This window comes from Ictalurus punctatus, chromosome 22 (genome assembly GCF_001660625.3).
Source record: "Ictalurus punctatus breed USDA103 chromosome 22, Coco_2.0, whole genome shotgun sequence".
NCBI lineage: Eukaryota > Metazoa > Chordata > Actinopteri > Siluriformes > Ictaluridae > Ictalurus > Ictalurus punctatus.
The window spans coordinates 12,651,122-12,674,008 of record NC_030437.2 but is presented as its reverse complement, the minus strand read 5'-3'; the positions used below and the strand labels follow the sequence as shown (position 1 = coordinate 12,674,008).

The 22,887-nt window shown below is 35.8% G+C and overlaps 1 protein-coding gene and 1 long non-coding RNA gene across 3 annotated transcripts in view; one reads left to right on the top strand and one right to left on the bottom strand.

The window, feature by feature from the left end:
* gc (GC vitamin D binding protein) overlaps nt 1–186 on the bottom strand; it is a 30,677-nt gene extending 30,491 nt beyond the window's left edge. The window contains 1 exon segment of the mRNA XM_053674564.1: nt 57–186. Within this exon segment, the coding sequence (XP_053530539.1) occupies nt 57–126 (70 nt within the window). The 5' untranslated portion in view covers nt 127–186.
* Nucleotides 183–18,038, top strand: LOC124626187 (uncharacterized). 2 transcript variants are annotated; one of them, XR_008393249.1, is made up of 3 exons: nt 287–576; nt 2,370–2,540; nt 13,737–18,038. It is a non-coding gene; the product is annotated as an uncharacterized LOC124626187 (long non-coding RNA). The 2 variants fall into 2 exon arrangements; XR_008393248.1 differs by lacking the exon at nt 13,737–18,038 and having other exon boundaries at nt 183–576; nt 2,370–3,126.
* The last annotated feature ends 4,849 nt before the right edge of the window (nt 18,039–22,887 follow it).

Genomic DNA, 22,887 nt, shown 5'->3' with positions numbered 1-22,887 from the left:
AAGTTTTATTTGATTGAACAGGGTTTGCAGTAATCATCTTTCTTTGGTTTCTTTACCTTTGTTTGGTGTCACAGTTGGAACAGTGATGGCAGAAATAAAAATGAAAATTAGTCTTGTAATCCTCATTATTATTTTGCTCAGTGTATAAATACATTTGGAATAAGTTAGTCATTGAACTGCTAGTGAACTGCCAGGCACAGAAGGTACACATGCACTGTTAAGAATTAACCCAAGCCAAAGCTTAGAGTTCAACAAATGTTTCAATGTAAACAGAACTCTGGGACAGGCAAATATCTGCAGATCTTGTGTTAGTACACAAATGGAATTTCCCCTGCACTCATAATCAAAAACATCAGATATTGGCAACCTTTTAGTCTGTACTTTGTGCTACCTCCCTTTGCTGAAGAGAACAGCTCTGAGTCTTCTCCTATAATGTCTGATAAGGTTGGACAATACATGGCAAGGGATCTGAGACCATTGCTTCATACAGAGTCTCTCCAGATCTCCAAAATTTTGAGGTCCATGCTGGTGGATTCTACTCTTCAGTTCACCACACAGGTTTTCTGTGGGTTTCAAGTCAGGGGACTGGGATGGCCATGGCAAGACCTTGATTTTGTGGTCAATAAACCGTTTCTGTGTTGATTTTGATGTATATTGTAGATCATTGTCCTGCTGGAAGGTCCAACAACGGCCCATTTTAAGCTTTCTGGCAGAGGCAGTCAGGTTTTCATTTAATATCTGTTGATATTTGATAGAGTCCATGATGCCATGTATGCTAACAAAATTTCCAGGTCCTCTGGCAGAAAAACAGATACAAAACATTAAAGAGCCACAACCATATTAACCGTGGGCATGAGGTACTTTTCCATATGGCTACCTCTCTGTGTGTGCCAAGATCACTTCTGGTGTTTATTGCCAAAAAGCTTCATTTTGATTTCACCTGACTATAGAACCAGATCCCTTGTGAAGTCCAATAGTGTCTGGCAAACTGAAGACACTCAAGTTTGTTTTTAGATGAGAGTAGAGGCTTTTTTCTTGAAACCCTTCCAAACAACTTGTGATGATGTAGATGATTTTCCACAGCATTTCAATTGTATTAAGGTCAGGACTTTGACTCGCCTATTCAAGAACATTAACTTTATTTCTTTAACCATTCTTTAGTAGAATGACTTGTGTGCTTAGGGTCACTGTCTTGCTGCATGACCTACTTTCTCTTGAGATTCAGATCATGAACAGAATTCCCAAATTTTTTCTTTAGAATTCACTGTTATACTTCAGAGTTCATTGTTCCATCAATGATGGCAAGCTGTCCTGGCCTAGATGCAGCAAAACAGACCCAAATCATAATACTACCACCAGCATATGTCAGAGATGTGATAAGGTTCTTATGCTGGAATGCAGTGTTTTCCTTTCTCCAAACATAAGCCTTCTCATTGAAACCAGAAATTATATACTGCTCTCATCCATCCACAAAACAATTTTCCAATTGCCTTCTGGCTTATCCATGTGAACTTTAGTAAACTGCAGAAGGGCAGCAATGTTATTTTTGGAGACCAGTGGTTTTCTCCTTGCAACCCTGCAATGCACACGATTGTTGTTCAGTGTTCTCCTGATGGTGGACTCATGAACATTAACATTAGCCAATGTGAGAGAGGTCTTTAGTTGTTTAGAAGTTACCCTGGCTCCTTTGTGACCTCGTGGACTATTATACATCCTGCTCTTAGAGTGATTTTTGTTTGTCGACCACTCCTGGGTAAAATAATAATGGTCTTGAATTTCCTCCATTTGTACACAATCTGTCTAGCTGTGGATTGGTAAAGTCCAAACTCTTTAGAGATGGTTTTATCTTTTCTAGCCTGATGAGCATCAACACCTCTTTTTTGTGGCCCTCAAAAATCTGATTTGTTCATGCCATGATACACTTCCACAAGCATGTGTTGTGAAGATTAGACATTGATATATCCCTGTTCTTTAAATAATACCAGGTGCTCACTCACACCTGATTGTCATCATATATAGTGTTATGAAAAATATTTTCCCCATCCTGATTTCTTCTGTTTTTGTTTTCATTCTAAATAGTTTTAGATCTTCAAATGAAATACAACGTAACACAAAGGCAACCTGAGTTGCCTGTATTGACACAACTATTATTGTTTTTTTTTATTGAAGCAAAAAAAAAGTTATCAGTTTAGTTCAGCCACAGTGGAGGCCTATTGAGCATGAACTGCCCGTTTAAGGTCCTTCCACAACATCTGAATGGGTTCAAGTCAGGACTTTTACTAGGTCACTCCAAAACTTTAATTTTGCTTCTTTTTTTTTAGCCATTCAGAGGAGGACCTAATCCTATGCTTTGGATCATTGTCTTGCAGTATAATCTAGTTGCAGACTGAAATTATGGACTGAAGACCGGACATTCTCCTTTAGGATTTTCTGGTAGAGAGCAGAATTCATGTTTCCCTCAATTACTGCAAGTTGCCCAGGCCCTGAAGCAGCAGAGCATCCCCACACCATCACACTTCCACCACCACGCTTGACCATAAGTATGATTTTTTTTTTTTTTTTGGTGAAATTCTGTGTTTGATTTGCACTAGATGTAACAGGACCCCTGTCTTCTAAACTGTTCCACTTTTGACTCATCAATCCACAGAATATTCTGCCAAATGTTTGAGGATCATCATAGTGTGTTTTTGCAAAATTCAGATGAGCCTTAATGTTCTTCTGAGTTAGCAGTGGTTTTCCCCTCACCACTCTTTTCTCATTGTCTTTCTGATAATGGAGTCATAAAAAATGACCTTTATTAATGCAATAGAGGCCTATAGTTCCTTTGATGTTGTCCTTGGCTCTTTTGTGACTTCCTGTATGAGTTGTTGCTGTGCTCGTAGAGGAATTTTGGAAGGTAGGCCACTTCTGGGAAGGTTCACTACTGTGATGAGTTTTTCCCATTTGGAGATAATGGTGCTTACCGTAGTTCTTTGAAGTCCCAGAGCCTTTGAGATAGCTTTGTAGCCCTTCCCAGAATGATGTATTTCAATCACCTTCTTCCTCCTCATTTCTGGAATTTCTTTCAACTTTGGCATAGTGTGTTACTGGGTAATACCTTTTAACCAACTTCATGCTGTTGAAAAAGTTCTATTTAAGTGTTGATTTGACTGAACAGGGCTGGAAGTAATCAAGCCTGGTTGTATCTGGTCCAGCTGAACCCTATTATGAATGCAGTTTCATCGATTTGGAGAATTAGTAAGTACAGGGGCAAATACATTTTGCCACCGGCCCAGTTGGATAACTTTTTTTGCTTCAATAAATAACACTGTTGTTTAAAAACTGTGTTTTGTGTTAAAACAAAGGCAACCTGAGTAATCTTAGATTTTGTTTTAATTTCTAAAACAAATTAGTATGAGATATACACAAACAGAGGAAATCAGGAAATACAAAAAAAAAAAAAATTATGTTTTAGGATGGCCAAGTCCTGACCTTAATTAAATAGAAATGTTTTGAAAGGAAGCAAGTAGAGCTTATTGCAATATAAGCTTGGACAAGCTGCCTGTCATGATGAGGTACTTTTAAACTAATGATACCTATTTTTCAGCCAAGACTATAGTTTGCACAGTGCAAAATAAAGATGGGAATGAGCTATGGGGTGATTTTCAGGAAGCCTGGAGGAAGGCTGTCATGTACAACTTCTGTTCCTATCCAAAGGAAGCAAACACTTTTTTGGAGAAAATGGATACCCTTTAGTTCTTGGTCACTTGATCTTCTGTTAAAAATAGGATGTGTTGGTTTGAAGCTAGTGACCTTTATCTGGGTCTGTGAAAATTAGACTACAAATAATTAGTGTACTCTCTCCAGATGTACTCTGGACAGCAAATATAAAACATGCATATTCTGTCAAGAAAGCTCATACAGTATTTGAGCTTTTATACTATGACCATGTTTTTTGACTAAATATTTCCAGTATGTATATATATGTATATGTATATATGCATTGTACAGTATATAACTTTGTTTTTTAAAGCACGAGTTTTAAGTTTTGTGAAGATTGAGAAAATGAGCATGAGCCAGATAGCACTTTCAGAAACTAGTGGGTATCAAATGTGCACTAATCACGTATGATTGCTACACAACTGACTGATGAATCAAAGTTCTTTAAGACTGAAGAGCACTTCAATAGGAGGGTCATCAGGTTATATAAAGATAATGTAAAGGTCAGAGAAAGCTCATGGATTTTCCTAATCTAATCTTATCAGTGGAAAATTGAGCATGGCATTGAAAATATATATATTTTTGAAAACAAAGGTTTATTCACAGTGCTACTTTTCACTATGTTGCCAAATGATATGAAATGTTTTACTGATGGACAAACAAAATCAGCACATATGTATGTTCTCTTAATTTGCCTAAAAACACAACAGATAATAGTAGCATTTGTTAACCAGTGAAAATAATAACTGAATTGTCTCTTGCCTCCAAAAGTCCAAATAGTTAGTCCAAGTAGTAATCCAATGAATAGTAGTACAGTAGCTACAATTGTTCTGCAATAATTGTGGTTTTTTGACTGTGGAAACTGTGGAATTGCTTGATACTTTTTCATCATACTCAGCATTTGCTGTCAGCAGAATCAATAAGAAGCCTTATTATAAAAGAGATTATTTCTGTCTGATAAACAACTACACTTTTCTCCACAAAATGGAATGATCTTCTTCTACAGTGTTTTCAATTTCATCTAAATCACTCTTAAATTGATCCGTGCTGCTTGGTCATGGAGGTTTATTTCTGTAAAATGATGGAGATTTGAGATGTCAGCATGGTATAGGCTAAATCTCCAAACATAATCAGCATTTGGTCAGTTTCTAATGTGGTAGCTTTTAAAAAGAGAAGCCTTCAGATATGTTTTTTTTTTTCACAAATTGAATTGAATCATTTATTCCCCCCACAAGCCAAAGGATTTTGCAATGAAAGGAAAAGATGTTTTCACCTGGCAAATCTCACCCATCAAATCACTTTTTAAGGTTGTTTGCTACTGTAGGCCAGTGTTGCATCTGATTTTATGGAAAAAATGTATTCTATATGACCCCATAATGTTGCTATTTCTGACTGCCCCAGTGTTCATCAAGCCCTTTCACAGAATGGCTGCTTTTTGATGGGTCACCTTGCATTAGTCTTGAACCTTTAACCCCTCAGCTATTGAAAACAAAAGAAATTGAACACTGTGGCCAGACTGGACCTGGTGCCAAAACTTGTGTTTCTGAGGCTTACAAAAATGATTGAAACTTGGAGAAATTTCCCTTGTGTTATCAATTTCAAATGAGACATACACTGGAAAATCAAATTAATCTGATGATCTGATGATGATCTCAGTTATTCCCTCTTAATCAGAGCTCATCAAAATCAAACTAGACACTGGAAAATCATACATGCCAATCACCATGTAGTTTGACCTCTTTGTGTCTGAAGTTAGGACATGATGATAGAACATCATATTATAAAGTATTTTTTCCTGCTGACTTAATTATTTTTTTATTTATTATTATTTATTTTTTTATTTTTTTTTGGCAAAAACAAAACCATATACACTATAGAATGAAAAAAGGGCATGCTAGACCCAACCCTGATGGTTAGGCTAAACTACACAACACAAACATTATCACCAGATGAATTTACTTCAAACACTGCATTTTCCAGAGTGCCCCTGCATCTTTTCTTTTAAAAATTTGATAATGCTTTCAGGCTGTACACCAAATGTACTCAATATGGAGATAGCACCAGGAGACATTTAAATATGAAAATAACAGCGAGCCAACCACAGAGCAGACAAGGTAATACTAAAGCATGTGTTATTATGTAGTCTGATTAAATTAAATTCACAGAGAATATTGTTCAGTGAAGTTGAGGTCAGGGCTCTGTGCAGGCCACTTGAGTTCTTCCACTCCAACCTTGGAAAACCATGTCTTCATGGACCTTGCTGTGTGCAGCAGCAATGTAATGCTGTAACAAGTTTTGACCTTTTTAGTTCCAGTAAAGGGAAATTGTACTACAATATACAAAGACATTCTATACAATGGTATGTTTCCAGCTTTCTATTTCTGTTTTAGAAGGTGACTAATACCATAATTAGTGCTCAAAACATTTGAATCTCTATTTAGATTCAACCAAAATAGGCATGGCTTACACTGGAAGGTTTTTTTTTTTGTAATTAAATGACCATTCCTAGTTTGCCAAACACCAATAAAACCAATTTAGGCTTTGCATAAACAATTTTGCATGTTGATAATCACAGTTATTGTGTCATCTTGTCATTGTCTGGCCTTCATCATGGAAAAAAATGTTATCAATGAACATTTTTCATCATAGATTTCGTTAACGAAATTAACACTAGATGGGACTTTTAGAGATGTTGCAATTACTCACTTGGAGAAAACTCTACTTGATTTAATTAAGCTAATATAAATAAAATGTAGATTACAAATATACATCTGCATGTAGACAAATTAAAGTCACGCAACCACTTGACATAAAAAATTAATTAAGTAAGACATTTTTTGTCAGTGTTAGGTGCTGAAAAGTGGACTGTCAAGACTTGAATAATAATGAATGGTATGGGACACATGCTGAGAAGCTAAGGCTGTTCCGTGAACTGCTCCATTAAGCCATCAAGCTCTTTTCTTAATGCATGAGCTGTCATTGATTCATTGAATAATGTCGACTTAGGAAATATTTGAAAAATTTTATTAATATTTGTTCATATTAATAAACCATTTTATTTTATGTTCATTACATAGTATCATGATAGACTATCAGTGCAGTATTTTGTAGGCAAGATTACCTCTATCTATGTTTTTAAAAGGATATTTCACTGAAAATTTGGAAAATTTTACATAGATAATTTAAGCCCTTCAAGTATGTGGACTATTACACTAATATGTGGGTCTTCCCCAAACTGTTGCCACAAAGTTGGAAGCATGCAATTGTATAGGATGCCTGTATATGCTGTAGCATTTAGATTTCCCTTCACTGGAACCAAGGGACGCAAACCTGTTCCAGCATGACAGTGCCCCCGTGTGCAAAGCAAGGTCCATGAATTGTATTGAATGGTATTGATGCATCACATAATTATAATTATGATGATCAAGGATAATATCCAAAAAGCATTATAAATACTGAAAATTTCCAGCATGCATTTTGCTTGCATCTGCTTCTGGAATCACCAAACTATCAAGCACAAATGCCATCCTTCAATTCAATTCAATTCAATTCAATTCAATTTTATTTGTATAGCGCTTTTTACAATAGACATTCTCTCAAAGCAGCTTTTTTTTATCCTTCAAATGGACTCACACATACACACAAACTCTCTCCCTTTCTAGTCATTTTTGCTGCATGGCTTTGTCCTAACTAATAAACTTCTCAGTGCGGAGGTGGGGTGGTTGTCAGAGAGTTACATATGTAACGGTGGTTCTATTGCAGTTTTTCTCAAAAAATTTGACACATTTCTCCAGACTCAGGTCACTGCTCTCAAAAAATTAACACATCTGAATACCTAAATAGATTTTTTAAAAGAGTTTTTATCAATTTCATACAAATTACAAGCATACTTTTCACACAGTACTGTGCACAAAACTCTTCAATGTTTTCACAATATTTCATCCAGCCAACCAGAACTTTCATATATCAGGATGAAATCAACTGCATTTTTTTATTATTATTATTTATTTATTTTTATTTTTTTGGTGAACACAAATCACAGATATTTATGTAACATTTTCCCAAACACAACAACCAAAACTGTATTTGTTAAATTCTCAGTTACACATGGTATGTTCTCATTATTTATTAGCCCCAAATTAATATCTGCTGAGTTAGTAATACACACAACACAGAAAATGCAAATGTTTAATTGTTTACACAGCTATCACTATTACAACAACTATAAAAGAGAAAAAAAGAAAGAAAAAACCCCAATGAGAATAAGAAGGAGAAAGAGAAAAGGAAGAGGTGTAAGAGTAAGAGGTGGTGGGTGGAGAGGGTAGAGGAAGGGTATTAATGAGAGCGAGAGAAAGAGTGGGAGAGGTAGAACGAGATGAGGGGAGATGAGGAGAGGGTGTAGGAAGGGGAGAAGGAGGAGGAGTGGGGGGAGAAAGATGAGTAGAATGGAGTAGAATGATGTAGTGGAAAGAGCAAGAGAAGAGCATGAACAGAGAGGAAGGGGATAGCGATGTGGAGAAGGAGGTAAGAGAGGTAGAAGGATAGGGTACAGATGGGTTTCAAATGAAATGAGAGCCACTCTAATTGACCTTTTAATAAATCATGAGAGAGTTCAGCCCAACATAAACCGATCCACAGTGGCTTCAATTATCTACAAGTTTTAGGGGGAAAACCAGTAAGTAACCATGCCATTCTACATCTATAGTTAGAGTCTAGTTCTATTTATCTACTGTAAATGTTCCTACTTGTCCAAACATTTTCAGAAAGGAAGTTCAAGAATATTCAAATGGACAAACAAGACTCTTTTAAACTGAACAAGAGCATGTCATTGTTGACATGGTAGTACAGAACAACAACATCTGGTTAAAAAAATTCAACAAATTAAAGTACAGAACTATTCCACAATATTCACCAATGCAGTCTTGCCACAAATAATCATGTTGTAAGGAGAAATGGCATCTGGATGAAGCAGGTTGTCACGGATTTCCCTTTGCGCTGAGTGCCGGAGCATTTAGTGCGCATGAACTGCTGGAAGCGACAGCGTGCCTCCAGTTTTTCATTGACTATTTACCGTTACATTACTGTTTACTATTTTGGTTTTTGTCTTATCTCCACCTTGTTATGTTATTGGTTCTTTCCTAAAGTATCAGCTGTTTTGTCTTATCCCCTTAGATTAGTTTGTATATTTAAATCCCTCACGTCTCTTTGTTTGGGGTGAAGTATTGTGTGTTTCTGTGTTTTCACAAGACCTGTACCAAGCCTTTGATCCATGTTCCTCGTTTCATAGTTTCTTGATTCTGTTTTTGTCCTCACGTTTCTGATTCTTGTTCCGCCTAGTTTAGCCCATTTGCCGATCGCCTGACCCCTTGCCTGTTTTATTACCTTGATATTGCCCTATCATTTGGATTTGTCTGGATCTTAAATAAAAGCTTTAACTGCATTTCCATCTGTCTCCAGCCGCATTACATGATACAGGTATACAAAGTCCCTTTGAGAGGAGCTATTCCAGCTTGTTCAAGCATGTGTAAGCCACACAATTTTTGCACTTTTACTAAAAATGCAAATATATTGTTTTCCTGGACATTATGTGTCTATATACTGTTCCACTCTAAGTGGAAAATTTCAAGCGTCTCAAGGCATAGTGCTGTGTTAATGTGGGGACTCAGACTGTTCCGCAACACTTTGCAATGAATACCACAACTTTAATATAAAAAATCACTAACTTATTGTACTTTGTGTTCTTTTTACTCTAGAGGATTTTGGAGTTGGATAGCTGTGCTACTCATTTTGAGTACCTGTATATTGATTAAGCTGGCTTCAATCTTAACAAAAAATGTAGAAGTGGGAGGTCTGTGATTGGTCATCATGCCACAATGTCCCTGGTCAACAGGGAGGCAACTTCACCACTGCAATTTCAACACAAAATGCTGTCTTGGGGCCATACAACACTAAAAGGATCCGACATTTTTATAACTCCCTCAGTGAAATCCTCTTTCCACAGGTTGACAAGAAGCAAATATATACAGTCATGTGAAAAAAATAAGTGCACATTTTTGTACATATTTGGACAAGCAAACATTTGATCCTATTTGAAACAGTGCCTATTTATAATGGTGTTACACTCTATCAAATGATGCATAAAATTCACATTTTGTAGTAATTTTCACAATTTAAATTAAAAAAACAAAACAAAAAAAAAATCTCTGGTTTTTTAATGACAGCCGATATTCATAGAACAACAAAACAAGAATGGGAAAGCAGATGAGAGCGATATAGCAGGTACGTTTTATAGGCTACCCATGTGGGGTCACAGTCAGTAGGTGATGACTTTGCTTTCGGCACTTGGCAAGGAATTGAGAAAGAAAATTCACTACTTTTGGTTCAGATAATAAAACCCAGTCAGAAAGAAATGGCAAATTTGAGTGCTCATATACTGTCTTTACAGTGAGTTAGCATCAGCATAGCAACAGCAAGAAATAGCCACAAACTTGGGAAACAAACCACCTTTCAGCACAGTACTGTATGTTCACAGACCGAGTGAAAGAAGGCTTTTTTCTTGTTTGAAAATAAGGGCCGTGGGATTGATACCACTAGTGATTTTGATAAAGATCTCTATTACATTGTACTATATTTTCCAGACCTGTTTTGTTGCTGACATAAAACCATGTCCATATGAAAAAGCCTTTATTCAATTTACTGCAATGTGTTGTTTTTACAGGGGAACCTTGAAAAATAATAGAAAATATGACAGTGTGCTGGAACACCATCATAGTTCATTAGACAGACACAAGCACATATCAGTGTAAAATCAAAACATAACATGTCTTGTAAATTAAACAGTCCAGTTTTAGCACTGAGCTTGTTTCCACCTCCTAAAAAAATGTGAATTAGTGTGTGAAGGAGTGTGTGCACTATGCTTTGCAATGTACTGGCATCCATTCCAGGTTGTATTCCTGCCTCCGTGTTGCCTGGTGTTTCTCATATAGGCTCCATAACGCTGACCAGGATAAAGCTGTTACTGAATATGAATGAATGAATTAGAGATAGTGGTCTAGCTGACAGACAAGTCTATTTAGTGGTCTGTTTTGGCAATATCTGCCATCATCCGCATACATGGGCTGATTGCCAGGCGTTGCTGTGATTGATAGGGGAGGGAGAGCATATCATCACTCCCACCCAAAGTGCTTCTTTGGCTTCAGGCTAGGGGTGGCTTTGGCATCATTTGATGCACTCTAAATGACATAACACCTCACCAACCCCATCCTTCCAGACGCTAAGGCTGTCAACCACCTTACGAAACATATACATCCACACACTCTACAATAAGGGTGCCCAGATGCAAAAATTCTAAAATTCTGTGCATTACAAGACAAAGCAGGACGTCTGGTCACCATAACAATAACCCATAACACTTCAATTCAAGCACTGGATCACTCTAAAACTCTAAAACATCAAGCTCTGTAGTTACACTGAAGTGAGACGAAAAATATATTCTGAGGCAAACACATGGACACAAAGAAATTTCCTTTTAGCTTTGACAGTTGTGTATTTTAAGGAAATACACAAAAGTTTCCATAATTTCTTGCTGAACATTTTCATCAGTCCTGTTGTCAGATATGCCAAGTGTTAAAGTTAATAAAGTCAAATGTAATAAAGTCAGGCAAAGATAATAAGGCCATGGCAACTTGGAAAATTTATGCAATGAAAAACAGAAAAGCCGAACCGACAACAATCTTGTAAGCAAGGAGGCAGGATAGATTCAGACACTGAAGTGAGTCACCACTACAGAAAAAAATTTTATACTTCTGTTGCGGTTTATGCTCGGAAGTGCACATCGGTGACAAAATACAAGCTTCCAATTTAAGACAAGCTGAAACACATCTCTACAGCAATCTCAGCAGTCCTGCATACAGAACACAGCAGATGCAGGGTAAGAGCAAACATGAGCTTTTTATTTGTGCATATGCACCTGGCACAGCAGTCATTCAGAAATGTAATGAAAAGCATTTGCCCGCAAAACCACTGACACTATCAGACACAGAGTTGCTCAAAAAATAGCAGGTAGTAGAAAGTAGGCAGGTTTGAATACTTTCCTCTGTTATATACACGAATAATAGTTTAATTTCTTAGAGATTAGACATTTGTGTCTAGCATTTTGGTAGCAAATTGGCTTCCTTCTTTTCTTGCACTCTTCTTTGATGACAAAAACACCTGGATATGAGGCATTAATCACCCTTTCCATTTCATGGTAACTGTTTGTTATCCTGATTAATAAGCTGATTCATATTCCTTAATATGAATTAATATCAAAGATTATAATTCTATAATTTCCCAGGTCCTGCTGATGGGTCCAGTTTTTCCTCTCTCTTAGATATTAGTTTCATTGTAGTTACTGACCAATTTAAAGTTGTTACCAAAGAACACATTTTAGGATGAATTATTTAACTGTAAGCTGAGAATGTCAGGTGTCCAAAGTCCTCCTCTGTTAGATTTGTAACATTTCAGCCCTTAATATTCTGCAAGATAAATCATTTCCTAATTATTTCCAGCAATACCGAAGATATGAGTGTAAAGGAATGTGAGAGTAAATGAGGACTATGCCAGTAATGATGGATGCACTAGAGGCAGACCCTCAGAGCCATGATATTTTGTGTATGGTGATGAAGTGTGTGCATGGGGGATGAAGACAAAAAGTGAGGTCAGAAGCTAACACTGCCATGTTATACTGTACAGCAGATGTGAGGTAAAGAACTGAAAAATATATCTTGAGAAGCAAGAGTGGTTTATTATAGAAAATGGTGTTAGGGATTTTAAAGCAAAATCATTCTTAGCTTAGCACAGCTGAAGAAAGGGACCTTAATAATATTGTACATTTGGCACGTTGAAACAACTGCCATCTAAACTGCCATATGCTCACTGCTTCCTTTGACACAGGGATGTAAACACAAAGCAGCATTCTCCAGGATGGAGAATGACACAAACCCAATACGAAAAATGCTCTTGAGCATCTCGGTCAGTAAGATATCTCAAGAGGGTGTGGGAGCTTTAATGTGAGATCAGTAGGCCCTGGCAGAATAAACACTGGTGCTGTAGGTCCTTTTTCCTCGTCCTAACGTTATCTTGGCTTGCAAGAAGGCCATACGATAACCATATTTTATTTTAGCCTATATTACACGTAATGTGAAAGTGAAGAGACATGTTAAGAATTGCAGGTTATTCTACTGAACCACAATTGCAACTGTACTGCATCTGTAATATGGTGGCTATAAGATGATCAGGCACATTACAAGTGCTATTACAGTGTAACTTTACAGTAATTATATGTGTTTTATGTGATCTCTCCAAGTACAGTGCTGCAACAATAATATTTCTCCAAAGTGATTAGATTATACTTTTTGATTATTATTTTAGACCTTCAGAAATTGACTATTCATGTAGCTTACTTACTCCATGGCACACCTTTCAAATTAAAGAGTATTGTCTGCAATACACCAACTACTATGTTGCAGAAATTGCTATAATTTGTACATATTGTATCTGGACCATGCACAATATCAACCCAGGGCCAAACAAAGGAAATTTGGTATTCATGAAAATTCTGTAATTTTGGAAAATGTCCTTTTTGTGGTCATGAGTGAGTAAATGTATGCTTATGAAGAATAACTAATGTAAACCTAAACTGGCTTTGAATCATATAAATAATGATGAGTTACCTTTATATACAGATTATGCTATCAGGATTTTAGTTACACACAAATTCAAATCTTTTATGAAATCCAGTTTCATATGATATGAAATATTTATGAATAAATATTTAATATGATAAATATTTATTAAGTATGAAAAATATGAAGAAAGCAAGCCAACATAACTTCATGATTTAAGACAAATAAGTTAATAGGAAGGTTTTAAGTCTTCTTGGCATATCTTTTTGCTTTATATGTGTTACACTGTTTTTTATTAGTATAGATGTGAGCCAAAATAACTTTCACTATTATCTCTGAGAAAGTCTTTTTGCCTTGTGCTCATAATTTCAGTTGAGTGAGCTTTGCCTTTTATGGAGTTTTGTGGGCATTATCAAACACAAACCATCAGGCCGTGCCTGTGGCCAGCAATTTACAGCATTCATCAATATACACACGCAAGTATGAAGAACATTAGCGTTTCTGAAACTTTTGTAAATGCATTGGAATTTTTTTAATTTTTTTGGTTTGGATTATGTAAAACATTTACAAACAACTTTACTAAAAGATTGATCATATTTATGATTAGTGATCATCAGCATGCATGCTTACAGCATAGACTACATTGTGCATTACAATTTGAGTTTGTGATACAAAACGATTTGGCATTTGAAATAGGAAATATGACTACAATATTTGGATTGAACAGATGGCAAGCTTGCCAGAAAGAGCATTTTAGATTAGAACCAACTGGGACAGGGATCTAGTGGAGAGAAACAAAAGTTTTCACTTTCATGCAATGTAAAAATGTGTGAGTATGATTGCAAGACAGTCGAAGACCTGCAAAGTGGTGGTCCTTAACTGCCAGGTCAGTGCAGGGCACAATGGTTTAAATAACGATACTTGTTTATTTATACTTTTGGAAATAGTACCAACTACATTTGTTAGAAAATACTCTGGGCAGATATCCAAAAATAAAACATGAACAAAACACAAATAATAACTGTGGTCAATTTAATATAAAAACCGATGTGCATCTGAAGTTAATACCAATTATGAACTCGAGTCACGTAGAACTGTCAGAGCCAGAATTCACAGACCATGCTGACCGTGTTCGCCTGGGGTGTTTGGTTTTAAGGGGAAAGGAAAAATATATATAGACTACATATACAAATACTTAGAACACTAAACACATATAGATAGTGGCACTGTGTCATACCCCTACTGCATTACAATTACAACTAAAATGTGTGGGGTTTTTAAAAATTTGTTATATAACATGTTTTGGTATTTTTAATGCTTTTTAAAGCATTTAAAAGTATTACTGTATTTCAGTATCAAAGATAGTGCTAAACTAGTAAATTAAAAATCCTTTCTGAATTAGTATTGCATTAAATATGCATTAAAGAAGCCAAGGTGGGAAGTTGGTTTATGACAAAGCCACTCACTATTCCATATTTGTGTAACTCTTGCCCAGACTGATTGAATGGTTCCTCATGAGTATGGAATATTACCATTATTGGCATAATTAATGAACACATTGTAATTATTGTTAATCTTTGTACTCTAGTGTGAGTCACTGGAGAAGATTACTTTGCTATTGCACCTACCACTGTGTTCCTGAACAATGCATCTTCAAGCTGGAATCAAATTAGTTGAGAGAAATCTAACTGCCTGGGGCTTTGATCAAAAAGGATACACATGGATGAGAGTGTCAGTCCATTTAGTTTCTTGTCCAACCCTGGTTCACAAATAAAGAAAAATGAATCAATTCCTCATTCTGTGTCAAAGAATGTCTCATTCTCAGAAGCGCTTCCTTTTTAACCAGCGTGGGCTACAGAAAATGTATCTAAAAATGTATCTTCTGAAAAAGTAGGGAGCTTGAGAGTAGATGTGTCATCGCCACCATGATATAGCTCTAAATGAAGTTACTCCTCCTGGATACAGTTATGTACATCAGCCTCATCTAACTGGCAGAGGAGGAGGTGTTGCACTCATCTATATTCATAATCCAAGCGTCACAGAAGAACCTAGTCATAAATTTAACTCTTTTGAAGTTCTTTATACCAGTATAACATATGTAGCCACAAAAAATAAGTCAAATCTGACAATTAGTATTTACAGACCCCCAGGGCCGTATACTGAATTCCTTAGTGAATTTGCAGATTTTATCTCAAATCTGGTTGTTTCTTTAGATAAAGCATTAATCGTTGGTGATGTTAATATTCATTTTGATAATCCAAAAGACCCTCTGAGAACAACACAGATTGTGTCCATGTTAGATTCAGTAGCAGTCAATCAGAACGTAATAGGACCTACTCATAATGGTGGTCACACTCTTGACCTGATACTAACATACAGATTATATATAGACAATATAGTCACACTTCCGCAGTCTGAGGTTTTCTCAGACCATTATCTCATCTCGTTTAAATTGCGTATTGACCATAATATTTGCACCTCGCCATGCTACCACGTAAAATGTACATTCATGTCAGCTACTGTACAGAGTTTCATCAACAACCTCCCAGAGGCATCAATTAGATTTGGATCACCATCTGATCCCATAGAATTCGATCAGGCGAGTGAATGCTTAGAATCAAAGTTCCAAAATACACTAGATAAGGTAGCTCCACTCAAAAGAAAAATAATTAAAGAGAAAAAGCTAGCACCCTGGTATAATGATCAAACACGTACCTTAAAACAGACCACTCGACAATTAGAACGTAAATGGCGTCAAACCAAACTGGTAGTATTTCAAACTGCATGAAGGAGAGCCCACTGAACTATAGACAATCTCTTAGTGCTGATAGAAAAGTTTCTCTCTCTCTCACCTTAATAGAAGAAAATAAAAACTATTTTAGATGTCTATTCAACACTATAGCAAAATTAACTAGGAATAAAACCACCACAGAAACAGGCACACAATCATACCTGTGAGGAGTAAGTTCAATCAACCTCCTCATGGTAACTCAAAGTTAATATGCACGCACAATGAGAACATAAAGACATTGTCAGTGGATTGATGATTTACCATGGAAACCCAGGGTGAGAAAAAGCGAACCGCATACATTAGCGAAGCACCTTCACTCACTTCGGATGAGGAGCTGATGCTGTCCCTTAATCAAGGGCAACCCATGATCGATGGGATTCCAGGGGACAGTTTATCAGTGTCAGCTACTTCCCATGATACAAGTGGCTTGATAAAGTATAAAATAATTGGCTTGGTTTCCAGTGATAAATCCTTAAACACTCAAGACCATACACACTGCCACCGTTTGAAAAAGGAATTTTGAAATAAATTGTGTCAATGTTTCACTTGTGTATTCTGCATGCTTTTTTTAAAAATTTTACTGCATATGGTGTGTACAATCTTAATTGTAGTGCCGCTATTAGATCAAATGGAGTTGAAACAGCTGAACATAAAAAAAGACCAGGCTTGAAATTGAATTGCTGGAGCACTGGCTAAAGGTGGGCAAACTATTTGCCTAGCAATTATTATTCTGTCATTTATTATTGAATGAACCACACTTGACTCTTCACTTTATTTTCCACATGCTCTGCTTCACCCAAGTTATATACAGAAAACTCCCTATGGCAAAAAAAAAAAAGAAGGGCAATGCATAAAATGTGCTCAGTGTTAAGGCCTGTTCACACGGGGACGTTTTTTCAGCGCGTTAAACGTTCCATTTAAGACCCCATGTCTAAATCAATGGCTGTTAATGGGAGTGTTCAGACGTGGCATCAAAGCGTCAATTTTTTTTTGTTGAGGGATTCGTTGTTGGTTTTTTTTTTATGTCTGCACTAAAAAAGGTCCGATCAATGAGATTTTGCTCACATGCCCAGAGCAGCTGAAGTTACATAAAAGTACGACTTGATGGCTCTCAAATACAAAACTGTCTTGTTGACAAAGAAGAAGATGCAAGTACCCACCATTTTAGTGAGAGAGTGTATAAGTGACATACTTGAAATAAAATGCTCACTGCCTATAAATCCTTCTGCCTACACACATAAACAAGGTATCCTTTGAAAGCACCAGATTCAAAATGACTGTGTGTGTGTGTATGTGTGTGTGTGTGTGTGTGTGTGTGTGTGTGTGTGTGTGTGTGTGTGCACATGTGTTTAACAGAGACTTACATTTTCCAATTGTATACATTCTTGCCTCAAAGAGAAGGAAGACATTAGTATTTGATTCCTGCTGTGTTAACATATTGAGAGTCTAAAAGACTGGGTGCTGTTTATGTATTTTATTTTGGTTTTATTTGCTTCATATCATTTTCCAAGTATTTCTGGATACTTGTAACAAACACAGTATAAATGAACTTGGAAATACAGTCAACAACTTCTGAAAATCCTTACGATGGTAATTCACAAAGAACATTTTTTATACTTGATTTCAACAATACAATCATTTCTCAGGAGAATAATGAACAGAAAGCACCAAAAATAAATCAGGGCCTCAAATCACTCTGCATTCATATGAACATTACAGGAGTATAATAAAAAAAATAAATAAAAAAAAACCCATGAAGCTTATTATTCAGACTCTTTTATATCCATATTTCACAAAGCAAGATCATTTTCTGTGATTGGCATGTCGCGGTGACGGTAAATTTAATAATCATACTTGTTCATGTTAAAAGTAATATTATAGCACTATGCCCCTCTCTCATCAGACCATGCTGATTTGCTTATTTAGTACACATTTTTCAAACTTGTAGTTACATATTAGCTCCATTAAGTAGTTTCATTTTCTTTACAATGTGTTTTTGAGCAGTTTGAGGATTTGAGGTAGTGGAGACCAGTGCACATAGCAAATACAATATACAGTTGACTGGTAGCTCCTTGATACATAAAAGTAAGAATTCAAAATCAGTCAGTAAGGGCTGTATTCAGAATTTGCAAGTTCAGTTTTAAAGTTATCATGCCTCTGAGTTTGCCAGATTTGTCTTGAATAGACGACTCTGAGAATGAGTTTTTCAGTAGCATCTAGACTACTGCCTTTACACACATTCATTTGCCTTTAAGCCTGAAAAAATAAAATAAAATTCAGGACTGAAAAGAGAAAATAACTTTTTTTTCTTTCCTGTCAAATTAGGCAAAAGACAAATTAAAAATTAACTTTATAAATAGAAAATATTTTTGCTGTCAAATGTAATAAAAGCAAGAGTTAATTTCAAAATAAATTTTCTAATATGATGTGAGTGATATGTGAATAAGAAAATGATAAGCATTGGAAAAAAAAGACTGACATATAATAGGCCTCTATTATATTGCCATTATATTGGTGCATGAATGGACCTAGGTGTAATTATCACACTAATCATTGGCTTCCACCCATTAAGCAGATTATAAAATAGCACTTGATCCATCATATGCTATTATTTAGCATTTTCATTTAAATTTCATAATTCGACTGTTACGCATGCACACAACTTAATGATACCATGAGACAGAGGCCATGAAATCATAATATGTGTGCAGGATGTAGACTATTTTATCATGCTTTCAATTGTCTAATTGTCTTAATTAAAACTTAATGCCAAAATTTCTGTTTAATGCACTCTCATATAAAGAAAACATGCCACTGGTTTGAAGGATAAGCTGACCAAACAACCATCTGCCATGTTTTGGCTCACATTAAATGTTGTTAAAAAATCATACATTATAAAAAAAAGATTTAAAAACTCATCAAAATAAGCAGGGTCTCAGGCTATCCTCCAGTGTCCTCCATTTGTAAAATTTAGTGATGTTATTAATTAAATACAGTGCCCTCCACTAACATTGGCACCCTTGGTAAATATGAGCAAAGATGGCTGTGAAAAATTTTCTTTATTGTTTAACCTTTTGATCTTTTGTAAAAATAAATAAATAAATAAATAAATAAATACATAATAAAAAAAGAAATTCACAAAAATACTCTGCTCTCATGGATATCAAACAATTGCAAACACAAGACAGATGTATCTAAAAATATCTTTGTTAAATATAGGTATGCAACAATTATTGGCTCCCCTATGAATTCATATGAGAAAAATATATTTGAAGTATATTCCCATTCATATATATATATATATATATATATATATATATATATATATATATATATATATATATATATATATATATATATATTAGCATACCTGGGTGACTAGGAACAGGAAATTGTTCAACCATGACTTCCTGTTTCACAGGGGTATAAATATGAGGTAACACATAGGCCGAATTCCCTTAGTCTTCATAACAATGTGTAAGACCAAGGAGTATAGCTGTGATATGCGGTAAAAAGTTGTTGAGCTTCACAAAGTAGGAAGTGGCTATTAGAAACAGCAGAAGCATTGAAAAATGCCCATTTCCACCATCAGGGCAATAATTAAGAAGTTCCAGTCAACTGGACATGTTACAAATCAACCTGGAATTGGGCGTGTGTCTATATTGTCCCAATGCACTGTGAAGAGGACGGTTCAGGTGGCCAAAAAATCAACAGCTGGAGAATGCAGCAGTTTGTTGCATCTTGGGTTCAGAAAATCTCCAGAATTACAATCCGAAGTCACCTACATTACCACACATTTTTTGCAACGGTTTCAAGAAAAAAGCCTCTACCCTCATCCAAAAACAAACTCGAACATCTTCAGTTTGCCGGACACTACTGGAACTTCAAATGGGATTGGGTTCAATGGTCAGATGAAACCAAAATAAAGCCTTTTGGCAATAAACACCAGAGGTGGTTTTGGCTGCCAGAGGACCTGGAAATTATGTTAGGATACATGGCATCATGGACTATCAAATATCAACAGATATTAAATGAAAACCTGACTGCCTCTGCCAAAAAGCTTTAAATGGGTCATGGTTGGATATTCCAGCAGGACAGTTATCGATAACATGCATCAACATACATCAAAACAAAAATGGTTTACTGGCTACAAAATCAAGGTCCTGCCATGGCCATCCCAGTCCCCTGACCTGAAACCCATAGAAAACCTGTGGGCTGAACTGAAGAGGAGAGTCCACCAGCATAAACCTTGAAATTTGAAGGATCTGGAGAGATTCTGTATGGAGGAATGGGCTCAGATCTCTTGCCATGTATTCTCCAACCTCATCAGGTATTATAGGAGAAGACTCAGAGCTGTTATCTTGGCAAAGGGAGGTTGCACAAAGTATTGACTAAAACAGTGCCAATAATTGTTGCACACCTATATTTAACAAATATATATTTTTTGATAAACCTGTGTTTTGTTTGCAATTGTTTGATATACATGAGAGCAGAGTAGTTTTTTTTTTTTTTATCAAAAGATCAAAAGGTCAAACAATAAAGACAATTTTTCACAGCCTACTTTGCTCACGTTAACCAAGTGTGCCCATATAATATTGGAGGGCGCTGTAGTAGTGTCATATTTATTTATTTGATACTGGAGTGAATAGCAATACATGGTTATTTTAGTTCATTTAAAATGGCAAAAGATATATTTCAGTTCATATTGTGCGTATATCAATGCTACGCTTAATATCAAGTTCAGAATCACATGCAACTGACTCATGTCTCTGTATTAAATAAACTCCACCCCATATGTAACTCACATAACTTCTGAATAGTGTTTATGTCTGAGGTATATCTTAACTAATCTCTGAATACAGCCCAAAGTGATATGTCAATTCAAGTCTTGTCCAGTGAACCAGAATGAAACACATTGTTGAACTTAATGAAACTATTTAACTAATGGGATGGTTAGGTGTCCACATGCTTTTGGCTTAGTGTATTATTCCCACAGTAACGTGTGTGCCCAGAGCACAAAGCACTTTAATGTACAATGGGAAAGAAAAATCTCTTCACTTCTTCATGTCTAGGTCAGGGATCATATATACCATGTATTAACTTGGTTCAACCCCAGCCAAACTGGTTCCATGATGGAGCACAATGTTACATTATGATAACGTATTTACATGAACATTCATGAGCCATTTTAACATTTTAGCACAATGCATTTATAATATTTAAGCAACTTAAATTGATAGAAAAAATACAAAAAAATAAAGAAATTATCCACTGTTCTGTATGAAAAGTAAAACAATGCCCCCCACCACCTTACAGAAACACAACCATAGCAGTTTTGTAAGTGTTTACAGTTATTCATGATTTAAATTTTTTTTACAATTAAGAACGCTGCTAGAGAATAAACAAACTGCTCATAATGATTTCTTAACAATCCACAAATACACTGAACAATTTTATTTAGAACATTTATTATATTTACTATATATTTATATATTGCCCTATGATGGATTGGCACCCTGTCCATGGTGTCCCCCGCCTTGTGCCCCGAGTTCCCTGGGATAGGATCCAGGTTCCCTTGCAAAAAACATACACTATGTATGTCCTGAGGTTGTTGAGGAGAAGACATATAGAGTCTAACTAGTTATTATTATTATTAGTAGTAGTAGTAGTAATAGTACTATTATGTTATTTTTCCTCTTACTACAGCATTGTGATTAATAACATGCCAGCCTCACTTTAGAAGAACACCATCACTCATCTTGCTTGCTTTCTAATGATGTTTTCAAACCTCTGTCTCTCTAAGGTCACTGCAGTTATGGAGTTCACGGTGACGATAGATGGCTGAAAAAGTATTTGTATCCCAGAATATATGGGTTTATTTTAATTCTTACGGGTTTTGTTTTTACGTGTCCTCTCATCTTTATTTACTTGCATACATATAAGTAAATAATAAAACTTACTACTTATAAGGGATAGACTCTCCAATAAGCTTCACAGGTTGCATAATCAATTCTTTCTCTCTCACAGCTGTATCTCACTAACAGACATCGTTTGCAAGCAGCAAACAAAAATCAGGCCAACTCTCTAATTTCTACATGTCTAGACTTTGTCATTATAAAGGATTGGGTGATTGTCTATCCCTTCCCTGTGTGTAACCTTGGTCTAACTTTGAACTCCTTTCCAAGCTATCAAGCTTTTGCTTTTCAAATTAGAACACTCACCAAAATTATTTTATTTAAAATTATAATACTGTATATACAAAATTCACTTGTTAAAATTCTCACCCATACAGCAAGATCTACTTACATTACTTACACTTGGTTCCTAGAGGTCTCCAAGTTTAGATGATCTATTATCTGAGGTCTTGTTGTGTCTTAGTATCCAAACTTTGAAACCCTATCTCAGTCTTTGGGCTTGTTCTCTTATTTCATCTTTTTGAATGTTCCTGTTCAGTCAGCAATTTTACTGTCTTTCCTTATATTGTTTTGGTGTTGAAGTTTTTGGTTTTATTCTGTTAACTGTGTTTGTAAATGTTAGTTTGTGTTGTAAGCGGTGATGTTGTAATGCAGTAAATTTTTGTTTTTGTTGATGTCTCATTGTCTGTTTCTTCTTGAAAACAATGAGAAAGGTGCTCCATAAATTAAACATATCCTTCTATGCTTCCTTGTGGATAAACATCAAATGCAAAATGTTGAATTTATATCATGGTTCTTGAATAACTAGTTGAGATGC